At 43.3% G+C, this 16287-nt stretch overlaps 1 protein-coding gene across 3 annotated transcripts in view; it reads right to left on the reverse strand.

Moving 5' to 3' along the window:
* Positions 1 to 16287, reverse strand: part of UGGT2 (UDP-glucose glycoprotein glucosyltransferase 2) — a 301272-nt gene that overhangs the window by 52813 nt on the left and 232172 nt on the right. For all 3 annotated transcript variants that reach the window (XM_073348024.1, XM_073348019.1, XM_073348032.1), the window contains exons 29-31: positions 14276 to 14361; positions 8915 to 8999; positions 3253 to 3338 (exon numbers count right to left, since the gene is read on the reverse strand). In XM_073348024.1, the coding sequence (XP_073204125.1) occupies positions 3253 to 3338; positions 8915 to 8999; positions 14276 to 14361 (257 nt within the window). The remainder of the gene's footprint in view (positions 1 to 3252; positions 3339 to 8914; positions 9000 to 14275; positions 14362 to 16287) is intronic.

Genomic DNA, 16287 nt, shown 5'->3' on the forward strand with positions numbered 1-16287 from the left:
AATGCCGGAGAACTGGAACGGATGGGATCTCTGTGTTGGGATCTATTAAATTTTTTATTTGCCGGTGTGTATATACTGAGAGATCTGAGTGTGGCCCTCAAATCCTTTATAGTGTGCATGGATTAATCAGTAGACTCACTGAGAAGTTTTAGTCTATCAAAAGAAGGTCTTTTATGGCATTTTGGACCATCCTAGAAAACCTCAACTGCTTCATCCAAGATGTTTGATGCATGACAGAAGCAGAGACGGAAGGTGCTTCAATGTCAGATACATCTAGGGAAGCTCACAACCAGGTGCTTGCTAAGAGCTGAGTCAGTTATGAACTCAGCCTGGAACTATTCCTAATGTTCTGGGGGAAGATGATTAATAAAAGTGTTGAGTTTATTGTAGTTGGTGTGCCATCTTTGCCATCAGAGCTGATAATTCACTATTCTAAACTGGGGGGGGCGTTATGGAAGAGTAGTTTTTACATCCAGCAAGGTTGAAGGGCTTCTGGTCTTTATCATATGATATGAGTTATTATGCTGTTAGTATTGCCTACCATGCTTACTAACAGTCTCTACAACTAAACAGTTGGGTGGAGGGTGTGAAAATAAAAACTTGTATTTTTTTCTGGAACATAATACTTTTTATTTGCATCTGTCAGACTCCAGCTAGTTTTGGCAGGACGCAGTGGAGACTCATTTACTGGTAAAGCTATGCAACCAGAGGGTGTCCTGTGGAGGATGTCCAAGAGCTTAAGTTGAGACACTTGCATCTTCTCCAGTGGGATCTGAAGCGAGTCAGCAATCTGTTCCATCAGCTCCTGAAACTGTTTAAAATCGTCAGTGTAAGAGGGAAGAGAAGGTATCACAGCCTCATCTGGTGGAGATATTAGTTTGTGGTGTCACCTCCTTGATCACTTTAGTCGATTGATCCTCAAAAGACTCCTCATTTGGTTGGGGCTCTTGAGAAGGGAGAGACGGAGCAGGAGACTGCCCTTCATGATGCTCCCCAAGGAACAGCTAGGAGCCCTTGATACTTGCTGATGACAGGCTACCACCAGTAACAATAAAGCCATTGTGGTAATCATAAGGTAGGCAGGAGGACTTCAGTGCTGCTCATACCAGTGAGAAGGGGCTAAAGGTAGAAGCCCCAAGGGCACAACTTTCTCAGTTAAGATGTCTGGAAAAATGTTTCTGTGGCGGTATGTAGGGAACCACTGCACAGAGATCTAGGAATCTGAAAAAGAGTCTTCAGCATAGTCTAGAGAAGAAGCAGACACTGAAGGCAAGAATGGTTGTCCATATAGTGCTGATGATATCAGAGGAAGGTAAGGTCTCTGAGACTTGGGAGATCTCAGCACCAACAATTGTTTGATAACCATTAAAAAAACCAGAAATTGTGGCACCTCAGACACTGACAAGTCCTTGGAGAATCTAAGCTCCTGCAGTACGGGGTAAATCTCTACCAGGACTGGATGAGGCTCCAGATTAACTGGTGTCAGTACTGAGGATGTTGACAGTAGTATCTTGTTCAGCCAATGGTCCTGGTACTGAGGATGATGACCTCAGAAAGACCAATGTTGTAGTACTGAGGTTTGCATGGTATCACGGGTTCTTTGATGACCTCAAGATCTTCTGAGAGCTCCTGATACCAGAGAGAGCTTCCTGGAACCTGAAGTCTCCAAAATGGTCATTCTTGATGGTGACCAAACCTTTTTTTGAATTAGGCTTTCTATAAGGAGAGCCAGCACTCCCTCCCCATGAGACGTCTACTGGTACCTCTGTGTTCTTATCCCACAAAGATCTAGGTAGGGAGGTTGAAGGGGCACTGTGCTCACTTGGAGGCCAATGTTCCAGGTCTATGTCTGTGGGCTGTATCTGAGGCTGGTCAGAGGGAACCTTCCGTCATGAGGAGCCTAAATTTAATCTAGTTTTTTTTTCAAAATATGCTTTTAAAAGCTGAGTAGATCTTGCACTTGGCTGGAATGTGGGTGTGTCCCAGATAGTGGATACACCAGGCATATCTGTTGCTCACTGGTGTAGATTCCCAGCAGGTACGGCAACGCTTGAATCATGGGGATTCTGGCATGCCAGGTTGATGACAACTCCCAAGGCAAACCCCTCAGAAAGGGGGGTTGATGGGGAAAGGGAATATAATCAGAAAACCTCCAATTAACTAAAGTAGTATAATTAACAAAAGAACTAAATAAACTGAACTGGAACTAAGAACTTGAGGCTAAGCTGGATACTCCACCTCAGGCTGTTGAGCAGTTGAGAAGAAACCAGGTGAGATTCACCTGCACAGCTCTATAGATCCTTGGTACGGGGCATGAGCATATCTAGAGCACATGCATGGGGCGAAAGGGCACTGCTACTGAAAATCTCTGATCAAAAGGTACAAGAGGCATATTGTGCACCTGCACTGGAACACCCACAAGGACACTACTCAAAGAAGAATTATGAGTTACTTACATCCTTGTTTTTGGACTTTGCTCCATATCTTCCTAGTGATTTCCATTTTCAATTTCAGAAACACATACATAATATTATTGAAAAATAATACATTACTCAGAGTAAATTAATACAATCACATTTGTATCTAAAACATCTAAAATGTATTTTAAAAATATCTAAAATATATGCTCTAGGAATTATTTGGGGAAGTTCTATGGCTTGTGTTATACAGGAGGTTAGACTTGATGATCACAATGGGCCCTTCTGGCCTATGAATCACTACATAATTGTAAAACAAATCCAAATTATTTAAATTCAAGCTTTAATATATACCTGGATGAAAAAAATGTAGAAACACTCAGTTTTCACAAACTTTGTCTGCAGACATATTATTGCCATATCATAGTCTGCTTTAGGAGTTCAATTTGATACATGAGTACCATATTAACAGCTGATTTTTTAATTTCTCTAACCCCCTGATTCTCATAAGAAGGTTGAGTCTATGCCATAAGGTGATAGAACACATATTGGTGGAGCAAGTTGGCTGGAGCATCTGGAAAAGGTTATGGAGGGATGAACAGGGAAACAAAATATCCAACAAAATATTTACCTAATATCACCAAGAATATTTGTTTCTATGCTCATCTCTCTTGTCTGTTGAATGATAAACTCTTTGGGGTAAGGCCTTTCTTTTCTTATGTGTTTGTACAGTCCCTGTCACATTTTGGGAGCTTCCACACTATAAATAATAAACTAATAATTATTATAATCATGCTGTATTGGCATGATCCAAGTGAAAACAAACATCAGTTACCTTGTAATGGATTCCCATGCTCCTTTTTCTTCTGTAACCCCAACACTAAGGAGATCTTCATCAATTTTATCAGGTTTTTTTTGTACCTAGTCATTAAAAAAAGTAGCATTCATGTAATTTGAGAGGTTAGTTAGTAAATACAGTAGCTGTAAAATGGACCTATTGGCCAGTTTTAATTCAGCAAGTTTTCTAATTCAGCAAGTTAATTCTTTAATGGTTTGAAATTACACTGTAACAACACCATTTCATACTATTCAAATGTAAGTATTTTGTACACAGTGTAGACTTAATCAGTCCTGTCCACCCGATCTTGAATTTTTTTTTCCATACTAGCATATATTCTACAATGTTATCTATATACATTTCTCAGATTCAGTCCTCTTCCTTTCTTAGCTATGTGACCCATCCTTTCCTTGTACTTTGTAAAATTTGCTCCAGGTATGCCAGAGAGTAGTAACTGATTATGCAACAACTGTTTACACAAGATCATATGGGGATTCACATCCTCAAATCAAAGAGCAGGCTTAAGCACTCTGTGTTTGTATATGTAAAGAGTAATTAACAATACACAAAACTAGTGCAGCCTCCTTTCCATCTTTGCTCATAAAAGGTAGGCTATCAGTATGTGACACAGACCATAGTTAGGGGAAACATGCTGTTGCACTGCCCTTGAAGCAGCCCACGAGGGAGATTGTGAATCACAAGCTCCCTCCTTGTCTCCCCCGTGCTCTGGAGAAGGAGAAAACTGTGACAGATTCGTACCTGTCATAGTGTATGTGTAAGGGGACTGTTGCCCCCTTACTAACATTGAGTGGGAATGTTTTGGTTGGCTAGCTCCCAGTACAAAAGGGGAAGGGTCGATGGGGAATCAGGACCCTGAGACTGACATTCCCCAGGAACAATGGGGAGAGGCCAATGCTCCAGGTCAGCCTGAATGACAGGGCAGGCAGGCTAATCAGGGAGTCAGGAGGCCAGAGGGTCCCGCCCTCCGTGTAAGCTGGAATTGCCTCGGTCGGACAGAGTGGGGCCGAGGTAAGGAGAAAGCAGGGGCCCAAGCTGCGCTGGGGAGCAGAGCTGTGCCAGATCCAGAGGGGCCAGAAAAGCAGCCCAGAGAGAGTAGACTTGCCCTGGGAGGACAGCTGCAACAACCAGAGCCAGAGGGGCCAGAGAAGCAGCCCAGAGAGGTGGAGGCAGAGCAGCAGCAGTGCTGAGACAGAGTGGTGGAGCTGGGGCTGGAACAGTCCGGCGCCGGGTGCAGTGAACAGCTAGGGAGAGTGAGGGGGACTCTGGGCAGCGGGCCCAGCACAGGGAGAGGCCTCAGCCAAGAGGCTCTGCAGGCCAGGCTTGGAGGGTGATCGTAACCCCGACAGGGTGGGGGCAACACTGGGAAGAAGGAGTTAGACTACGACTTAGAGCCTGAGAACTTGTAGCCACCACCAGAGCAAGTGTCCAACCCGCAGCATCCCTGCAGCACAGCCAGGGCCTGAGAAGGCGGCCTGGGACCTACAAGAAACAGACTGTGAATTGTCCTGACATTCTAGAGACACTATTTGTAATGTTCCCTGCCACAGAGCAGGGTGATGTGTTTTCCTTTAACCTTTCCCATTTTTCCTTATTCCTTTTTAAACCAATTGTTGATTAAATCAATTGTATTTGCTTTAAATCATATGTAATGATCAGTGGGTCAGGGAAGTGTCCAGTGTAGAGAGAGTACCCTGGAGTGGGGACACCCTAGCCCCTTTCCTAGGTGACCACAGCAAGGTTGGGGGTCAAGCCCCCCAGGAATCCTGGGCCCAGCCTTGTTGGGGTTACAAGGACTCTGCCAGACAGCAGAGTGGAAGGGGAGTCCTCAAGGGCAGGGAGGCCTCTGGGGAAAGGAAGCGGGAGCGAGGACTCAGACCCTTCCGCTAGCCCATTTCATCGGGGTAGTGCAGAAGCCAGGAAAGTTCCCTACAATAGCAGGACCATTCCCCCGCTTACATATGCTCCTCAATGCACCTTATACCCCCTCTACTCTCTTGTGCCAAAGTCCAAGATGGGCCATGTTCGGGCCCAGTAGCTTCAATTGAATTTACTAGATGGCCTTACTCTCTGAACTACATATCTGCAATCCACATACATTTTTCAAACACTTGAAGTGTCTGAATGTATGTAATTCTATCCAAAATTAATTTAGATTTTTTTTTGGTATTGTCAAGCTAATGTTATTAGCTTTGTGTCAGTACTGAATCAGTAAAAACCTGTGTTTTTTTTAGTTTCTTCACAGCAAGTGTCTCTGAAGATATAGCCTACATCTGATTTATGATAAGACTGCAGTCTAATTTAAATTAGATACTATCTGCCACATTTGATACAACTCTACTTATTTAAATTACTTGGTTACAACAGATCAAGGGGACACTAACTTTCCAACCATATCATTTACCTAATTTTGACCCAGATTGTGTACTGAGGCTGAACATGTGGATCTCTCTGTATCTGCACGGTACAGGGTTGGGTCAGCTGCCTCTATGGCATTTTATCCCATTTCCCTCAGATCCTGAAAACTTACATCCATGGGACTGGGGAGGAGACTCAGAGGAAACATGTCCTGTTGCCTCTGCCCTGTAGCTCTGTACCTTTCTCAGCCTCTGAAGGTCCAAAACTGGGACACACTGTATGAAGAAGTCTCAAAATGAGAAACTAAAAAAATAATAATGCTGGAAACGTGAAGTACTGTGGGATTCCTTACTCCTTTACAATAGGTAACTCTTCACATAACAGGGGGTAGCCGTGTTGGTCTGTATCCACAAAAACAAGGAGTCCAGTGGCACCTTAAAGACTTAACAGATTTATTTGAGCATAAGCTTTCGTGGGTAAAAACCTCACTTCTTTAGATGCCTTGAGTGAAAGTTACAGATGCAGACATAAATATACTGACACATGAAGAGAAAGGAGTTACCTCACAAGTGGAGAACCAGTGTTGACAGGGTCAATTCCATCAGGGTGGATGTAGTCCACTCCCAACAATAGATGATGAGGTGTCAATTTCAGGAGAGGCAAAGCTGCTTCTGTAATGAGCCAGCCACTCCCAGTCTCGATTCAAGACCAAACTAATGGTGTTAAATTTGCAAATGAATTTTAGTTCTGCTGTTTCTCTTTGAAGTCTGTTTCTGAAGTTTTTTGTTCAAGTAGAGCTACTTTCACATCTGTTATAGAATGTCCAGGAAGATTCAAGTGTTCTCCCACTGGCTTTTGTGTGTTACTATTCTTGAAGTCCGATTTGTGTCCATTTATTCTTTTACGTAGGGACTGTCCGGTTTGGCCAGAGTACATGGCAGAGGGGCATAAAGATGTAGAAGCTCTTTATACCAATATTCCACGTGAGGATGGACTACAAGCTGCCAAGAACAGTAACCCTGATAAGACCACGGCACACCTGGTGGCTGAGCTTTGTGACTTTGTCCTCACACACAACCATTTCAGACTTGGGGACACCTTATACCTTCAAGTCAGTGGCACTGCTATGGGTACCCACATGGCCTCACAGTATGCCAACATCTTTATGGCTGACTTAGAGCCACGCTTCCTCAACTCTTGTCCCTTAGCGCCCCTCCTCTACTTGCGCTACATTGATGACATCTTCATCATATGGACCCACGGGAAGGAGGCCCTTGAAGAATTCCACCTGAATTTCAACAATTTCCACCCCACCATCAACCTCAGCCTGGGCCACACAAGAGATCCACTTCCTGGACACTATAGCGCAAATAAGTGATTGTCACATAAACACCACCCTATACTGGAAACCTACTGACCGCTATACTTATCTACATGCCTCCAGCTTCCATCCAGGACTGATCACACAATACATTGTCTACACCCAAGCCCTAAGATACAACTGAATTTGCTCCAATCCCTCAGACAGAGACAAGCACCTACAAGATCATTATCAAGCATTCTTAAAACTACAATACTCATCTGGGGAATTGAGGAAACAGATTGACAGAGCGAGACGGGTACCCAGAAATCACCTACTATAGGACAGGCCGCACGAGGAAAATAACAGAACAGCACTGGCCATTACGTGCATCCCCCAGCTAAAACCTTTCCAGCGCATTATCAGCGATCTACAACCTGTCCTGGAAAACGATCCCTCACTCCCACAGACCTTGGGAGACAGGCCAGTCCTCACTTACAGACAACCCCCCAACTTGAAGCAAATACTCACCAGCAACTACACATCACAGAAACACTAACTCAGGAACCAATCCCTGTAGCAAACCTTGTTGACTACTCTGTCCCCATATCTACTCTAGTGACACCATCAGAGGACCCAACCACATCAACCACACGATCAGAGGCTCATTCACCTGCACGTCTACTAATGTTATATATGCCATCATGTGCCAGCAATGCCCCTCTGCCATGTACATTGGCCAAACCGGACAGTCCCTATGTAAAAGAATAAATGGACACAAATCGGACTTCAAGAATGGTAACACACAAAAGCCAGTGGGAAAACACTTGAATCTTCCTGGACATTCTATAACAGATTTGAAAGTAGCTATACTTGAACAAAAAACTTCAGAAACAGACTTCAAAGAGAAACAACAAAACTAAAGTTCATTTGCAAATTTAACACCATTAATTTGGGCTTGAATAGGGACTGGGAGTGGCTGGCTCATTACAGAAGCAGCTTTGCCTCTCCTGAAATTGACACCTCCTCATCTATTGTTGGGAGTGGACTACTTCCACCCTGATCGAATTGGCCCTGTCAACACTGGTTCTCCACTTGTGAAGTAACTCCCTTCTCTTCATGTGTCAGTATATTTATGTCTGCATCTGTAACTGTCACTCCATGCATCTGAAGAAGTGAGGTTTTTACCCACAAAAGCTTATGCTCAAATAAACCTGTTAGTCTTTAAGGTGCCACCGGACTCCTTGTTGTCTTCACATAACCTCACTTTCATTATTCTTTATTTCTGATGTAATTTGCAACTATAGAAGTAAAGGGACACCAAATTTTTATGGAATGCAGGTAATTCTGGGACAAAAATGAGTGATATCCTTCAAAATGATGGACAGTTGAAAGGCATGCCTGTGGGGAATGCAGAGTAAAATTAAAAGAGCCAGCATCAGAGATGGAAAAATATCCTAGCATCTCCAACAGAGCAAAGATATTGGAAATGATAAGGGGATTGGGATGGAGGTGCGGCAGAGCTGGTGCAGGTGGCTCTGGTTTCCAGTTGATTGTAAGGAATCTGTTGGTTGTGGGAGCTAAGCCTTCTTGTTTCTTTCACCAGGGAGACCAGTCTTGCACCTTCAGAGATGAAAGAATTCATAGGAAATTCCACGAGGGAAAACTCAATCTTTCCAGTCACCTACACAGAATTTTTCTGTGTAAAGGACAACTTGGAACTTTGTATTTATAATAAAATTATAATTGAAAAAAAATTACTCCTTCATAAATGTACCATGATATGTTATATATTATGGCAATACAAAAAACATGCAACAAATTAATTGATGGCATGAATCCATGCATCTGGGGATATAGTTATCAAAAATCTGAATAGTATAGTCTGACTTTCATCTTGCTGTTAAACATAACCCAAGACACCTGAGCATTATTAATATGTTTAAAGAAATAATGCACACACAAAATTATCTGCTTACATACTTTGACTTTGATGATTTTGCTCTTGAAGTTGTTTAATACTACAATAACATCTTCCAGGTGGACTGAAGAATCTGCTCCTTCATGGCTATGAGAAAAAACAACAACAGATATACAAATGTATACACTCCTTAAAATGTTACATATATTAAATTTTATTTTTATTTTATAACTGTTTACATTTGCTCAACCTAAAAATATCTGTGTACTATATGTCCTGCACTAGTTTTCTGATGTCGGAACCTTTCTCAATTTTTCTTCTTCACAGCGCTTAACAGGAGTCTCCATACAGTTATAGTAAAATGACTGATAGGTTCTTTCACAATAATTGTGCTTCATCACTGCATAACACAAGAGTGTCCCCATGACCACGTAAGACTTTGCATTTTCAAATACCAACACTTTCTTTGGAAAGAAGACTGTAAAATGACATATCTTGCCAAACTGAATACCTGAATGTTGAATTTTTATTCCCTTGACTACTAAAGAAAAACCTAAAAGCTATACTACTTGAATATTCTTCAGTCACATGAGGATTTAAAACAAACACCCTGTACTACATAAACGGGGATATTTATTGAGGTTTAAAGGAATTTCCAGTTTTATTAAGTACTAGAATTAAATATATGGTTAAAAATATTAAAAACAATTATATTGTTATATTAGTATCACTGCTTCTTGTTAAGGTTGCTCAACACTTCCCTGTAATGGGGCACACAAGAAATGGTTACTCACCCTGTGTAGAAATGGCAGTTCTTCAAGATGTGTCCCCCTGTGGGTGCTCCATTATCGGTGCACTTGAGCCCCGTGCACCTTTGATAAGAGATTTTTCATAGTGACATTCATTTGGCCCGCACATGCATGTTACTCCACCTCGTGCTCCATGCAGTTACTATATAGAACTGTACAGACTAACCGTCCTCAGTTCCTTCTCTACCACAAAGCCCCATGACAGTGAACTCTGAAGCAGAGAGGAGAAGGGGGGGGTAGTGGAGCACTCATAGGTACACCTATCTTGAAGAACTGCAGTTACTGCACAAGGTGAGTAACCATTTCTTGTGTGCCCCATTACAGGGAAGTGTTGAGTAACCTTAATAAGAAGCAGTGATACTCATATAACAATATAATTTTTTCTAATATTTTTCATCATATATTTAATTCTAGTACTTAATAAAACTGGAAATTCCTTTAAACCTCAATAAATATCCCTGTTTATGTAATACAGGTTTCAGGCAATACCGGGGCAGGAAATAGCTCAGTGGTTTGAGCCTTGGGCTGCTAAACCCAGGGTTGTGAGTTCAATCCTTGAGGGGGCCATTTAGGGATTGGGGCAAAAATTTGGGGATTGGTCCTGCTTTGAGCAGGGGGTTGGACTAGATGACCTCCTGAGGTCCCTTCCAACCCTGATATTCTATGATTTCTTCTTTGAGTAGTGTTCTTATGTGTGACTACTGAGCAGTTTCCCTTTAAAGAGGAGGGGGCTTTGGAGTCTAGTCCAGTATGGAAGAAAGTACCAGCTGAGCTGAACACAGTATTGGAAGCAGAGTCACAGATTATTGCACAGCGTTCAGCGAAAGTATGCTTAGAAGCCCAAGTTGCGGCTTTACATATTTCAGTGATAGAAACGTTTTTAAGAAAGACTGCGCAGGTGGAAATAAATCGTGCAGACTATTCTCGTATGTTAGTAGATGCTTTGAGATTATGATAATGGTAGCAGTTACTAATAGTCAGTTATCTACCTAGAAAGCCTCTGTTTAGAGATTGCAGCTCCCTTTGTTCTATCTGTGATCAAAACAAGCTGGAAGACTTCCTGAAAGGTTTAGTCCCATCTAGTTAGAAGACCAGAGCTCCCCTGATATCAAGCATGTTGAACATGCTTATCCCAGTGAGGTTTAGGTTGAAAAATGGGGAGGTGAATGGGCTGATTAATATGGAAATGAGAAACTATTTTTGGCAAAAAACTCAGGGTGTGGACATAATGTAACCTTGTCTCTGAAAAATACTGTAATTGTGGGATATGGCATAAGAGAAACTATTTCTACCACTTATTGAGCCAATGAGATGGCAACCAAAAATGCTGTTTTCATTAATAAATAGAGAAGTGAGCACGCAGCCATAGGTTCAAACAGTGGTCTTGTAAGGCATGTAAGAATCAAACTGAGGTCCCAAACCAGAGTAGGGCATTTCACTGGCCGAAAAGGGTTACCCGGGCGTTCGAGGAATCTCACAGTTGTTGGATGGGCAAATATGGAGTAAATCTTTATTGGAGATGGAAGGCTGTGATGGCTGCCACATGAACTCTAATGGAGCTCAGTGATAACCTGAGGTCTGTAGTTCTGGAATGTAGTCCAGTATCTCTGGCAGCAAAGGGATAGCTCAGTGGTTTGAGCATTGGCCTGCTAAACCCAGGGTTGTGAGTTCAGTCCTTGAGGGGGCCATTTAGGGATCTGGGGCAAAAATTGGGGATTGGTCCTGCTTTGAGCAGGGGGTTGGACTAGATGACCTCCTGAGGTCCCTTCCAGCCCTGATATTCTATGATTCTATGAGGTGGTCGATGCAATGTGTTTGAGATCACACTAGCAGGCAAATCTTACTCATTTCTGTAAATAAGTGCAGCACGTAGACTGTTTCCTGCAGTGTGGTAACACCCTTTTTACTTGCTGTGAAAAGGCCATTTGTATGTCCATGAACCATCAAGCAGCCATGCTTTGAGTTGAAGGATTATGAGATTGGGGTGAAGGATCTTCCTGCTCTACTGAGAGAGGAGATCAAGAATGGTGTGGACAGTAATCAGGAAGAACACACCTAGCTGTAAGTAAGGAAACCATGTCTGTCTGGGTCATGTTGGAACAATCAGAATAACTCGTGCTCTTCCTGAAAACACCATCCTGGCCACTATGGATGTAGAAGCCCTCTACACCAACATTCCACACAAAGATGGACTACAAGCCATCAGGAACAGTATCCCTGATAATGTCACGGCAAACCTGGTGGCTGAACTTTGTGACTTTGTCCTCACCCATAACTATTTCACATTTAGGTACAATGTATACCTTCAAATCAGCGGCACTGCTATGGATACCCGCATGGCCCCACAGTATGCCAACATTTTTATGGCTGACTTAGAACAATGCTTCCTCAGCTCTCATCCCCTAATGCCCCTACTCTACTTGTGCTACATTGATGACATCTTCATCATCTGGACCCATGGAAAAGAAGCCCTTGAGGAATTCCACCAGGATTTCAACAATTTCCATCCCAACATCAATCTCAGCCTGGACCAGTCCACACAAGAGATCCACTTCCTGGACACTATGGTGCTAATAAGCGATGGTCACATAAACACCACCCTATACCGGAAACCTACTGACCGCTATTCCTACCTACATGCCTCCAGCTTTCACCCTGACCACACCACACGATCCATTGTCTACAGCCAAGCTCTACAATACAACCGCATTTTCTCCAACCCCTCAGACAGAGATAAACACCTACAAGATCTCTATCAAGCATTCTTACAACCACAAAACCCACCTGCTGAAGTGAAGAAACAAATTGACAGAGCCAGAAGAGTACCCAGAAGTCACCTACTACAGGACAGGCCCAACAAAGATAAAAACAGAACGCCACTAGCCATCACCTTCAGCCCCCAACTAAAACCTCTCCAACGCATCAGCAAGGATCTACAACCTATCCTGAAGGACGACCCATCACTCACAAATTTTGGGAGACAAGCCAGTCCTTGCCTACAGACAGCCCCCCAACCTGAAGCAAATACTCACCAGCAACCACACAACAGAACCACTAACCCAGGAACCTATCCTTGCAACAAAGCCCGTTGCCAACTGCATCCACATATCTATTCAGGAGACACCATCATAGGGCCTAATCACATCAGCCACACTATCAGAGGCTTGTTCACCTGCACATCTACCAATGTGATATATACCACCATGTGCCAGCAATGCCCCTCTGCCATGTACATTGGTCAAACTGGACAGTCTCTACGTAAAAGAATAAATGGACACAAATCAGATGTCAAGAATTATAACATTCATAAACCAGTTGGAGAACACTTCAGTCTCTCTGGTCACTTGATTTCAGACCTAAAGGTCGCAATATTAGAACAAAACGACTTCAAAAACAGACTCCAACGAGATACTGCTGAATTGGAATTAATTTGCAAACTGGATACAATTAACTTAGGCTTGAATAGAGACTGGGAGTGGACGTGTCATTACACAAAGTAAAACTATTTCCCCATGTTTATTTCCCCCACCCCCCATTGCTCCTCGGACGTTCCGGTTAACTGCTGGAAATGGCCCACCTTGATTATCACTGCAAAAGGTTTTCTCTCTCCACCCCCTCCCCCCGGCTCTCCCTGCTGGTAACAGCTCATCTTAAGTGATCACTCTCCTTACATGTGTATGATAACACCCATTGTTTCATGTTCTATGTGTATATAAATCTCCTCACTGTATTTTCCACTGAATGCATCCGATGAAGTGAGCTGTAGCTCACGAAAGCTTATGCTCAAATAAATTGGTTAGTCTCTAAGGTGCCACTAGTACTCCTTTTCTTTTTATAAGCTTCAGTGACTCCCCTGAATGAGATGTTAGAATGGATGATACAAAAAAAATTAATGAAGAGAACAAAACACCAAATCAGTCTGAAATGAAGGTACAAAGTCTATCTTCATCCCTCACTGTCTATCACTGCTCAGAACACAGCCCTGATTAAAAACTGGAGATAGAAGCAGCTCTACTAAAAAAACGAACACGATATTGCAACATACATGTTTCAACATACATGCCAGCCAGGAAGAGAAAACTAGGACTTGTAGCATTTGTGGAAAAGATATTATCCAAGTTGCTTAACATAAATAGAGATGTAGTGTAATGAGACTGAAATGTTACCATGAATACAAGAATGTGGGCTGGCTCCATTATCCTCAGTCCCTATTTTATCTCTACTAGTTCCCAATTAACTAATACAATTCAGGATCAGCCTAATGAGGATTTTAAGTCTTTGCAAAATGTTACCTCATCCTCCCCACTCTATGTGGCTAAGCAGTAGAACCTTTAGGTAGATTGCTAATTTTTAGGAAAACCATTTCCATGAAGAGAGACTCACTGATACTCAACCTTTTAAATTTTACCCATCCAAGCCTTTTTTCCCCCCCACTGCATTTGCTAATCAGTATTATCATCATTGCTAGCTTTTTATTCCTATTTGCATATTGTTTTTGTTTGTTTTCCTTCTGTAAATTCCATATTTTTGCGAACGCTGTGACACTCTTTTACAAAATATTTTTGTAATTGTAAGTTACAACTGTGTTTGCTCAAAAATTAGGTTACTACTTACACAAATATTTGGTAGATGTCTTCCGATCTTCCTTTGCGTAATCTCAATGTCCACGCACCAGGATTTGCTTTCAACTGAAAATACCCCTGTAAGCAAAGAGAAATAGTAACACAGTCTGGTTTTATCAAAACTTTGGAAACAACCACCTTCACATGTAAACAGATTCTCCAGCATTCAGCACTGTCTGTCATCAAAGCTACTTACTACACACTCTCAGCTGCAATTCGAGCCCCGAAATCAGTATTACGGTAATGCAATCAAGTGCCCTCTCCCCTTTATGTTCACATCCACAAGCTCTTAGTGATAAAGAGAGTTGTTCCTGCCTGAATATGGAATTTATATAAAGAATTTTCTTCTTCTTTCTCCTTTATGCCACTTTTCCTGGTGAGGGTTGTGGCTGCAGCATGGAGAGTAGGGAGGACCAAACCTCCTTTTCCTCCGCAACAGGAGGTTCCAGGTGCTCCTGGGGGATTCCCTGACATTCCCAGGCCAGCCAGGATATGTAATACCTCCAGTGTGTCCTTGGTCAGCCTCAGGGCCTCTGCCCCATGGGATGTGTCCAGTAGAGTTCCAACGGAAGCCTCCCGGGGGCATCCTTATCAGGTGCCCGAACCACCACCTTAACTGGCTCTTCTTGATCAGGAGGAGTAGTGGCTCTACTCCGAGGCCCTCCTGAATAGCCAAGCTCCTCACCCTATCTTGGAGAGTATGCCCAGCCACCCTGCAGAGAAACCTCATTTCCGCCACTTATCCCCACGATCTTGTCCTTTCGGTCATTACCCAAGGTTTGTGACCATAGGTGTGGATGGGGATGTAGAGCGACTTGTGAATGGAGAGTTTTGTCCAAAAGCTCAGCTCCTGCTTCACCACCATGGATCAGTATAACCCCCACATCACCGACACACCAATCCGCCAGTTGATCTCATGCTCCCACTTGCCGTCACTCATGAACAAGACAAGTAGGTACTTAAACACTAAGGGCAGCTGCTCCCCCCTCACCTGGAGAGAGCAGTCCACTTTCTTCCAGGAAAGGACCATGACCTCTGATTTGGAGGTTCTGGTTCTCATCCCAGCCACTTCACACTCAGCAGCAAAACATACAAGGGAGCGTTAGAGATCGCAGTCTGAAGAAGCAAGGACATCATCATCTACAAACAGCTGAAAAGCCACCTCCGAGCCCCATACCGGATGCACTCCACAGCTCAGCTGCGCCTTGATATCCTGTCCATGAAAATCACAAACAGGAGTGGGGACAAGACCCACCCTTGGCAGAGTCGAATGCCCACCTTGAACGAACTCAACTTAATGCCAAGAATATGAATGCAACTCTCACTCCAAGAATAGAGGGACCGGATAGCATGCAGAAGTGGCACCTCATACTCCCACAGCACTTCCCATAAGACATCTCGGGGAATGCAGTCATATTCCTTCTCCAGGTCCACAAAATAAAGGTAAAATGGATTAGCAAATTCCCACAACACCTTGAGTATCTGTGAGCGAGCAAAGAGCTGATCCCTTGTTCCACGGCCGGGAGGGAATCCACATTGTTTCTCCTGAATCTGAGGTTCTACTAACGTGCATAACCTTCTTTCCAGCACCCTAGTATAGGCTTTGCCGGGGAGGCTGAGGAGTGTGATCCCCCTATAGTTGGAACACACCTTCTGGTCTTCTTTCTTAAAGATTGGGACGACCACCCCAGTTTGTCAGTCCAGAGGAACTGCACCCACCTTCCACACAACACTGAAGAGGTGTGCTGACTACAACACCCCAACGTTATCCAGTGCTTTCAACATGTCTGGGTGAATCTCATCCACACCTGCTGCTTTATCACGACGAAGGCACTCTACCGCTGTATCAACTTCAGCATCAGAAATAGATCCAATCTCATTGGAGGTTTCTGGCACCAGAAGGGGGGCATGTCCATCGGACTGAGGATTTCCTCAAAGTGCTCCTTCCACCTCTTGACAATCTCCTCAGTCAATGTCAGCATTTCATCACCCATGCTGAGTATA

This window comes from Lepidochelys kempii, chromosome 1 (genome assembly GCF_965140265.1).
Source record: "Lepidochelys kempii isolate rLepKem1 chromosome 1, rLepKem1.hap2, whole genome shotgun sequence".
NCBI classification, from domain to species: Eukaryota; Metazoa; Chordata; order Testudines; family Cheloniidae; genus Lepidochelys; species Lepidochelys kempii.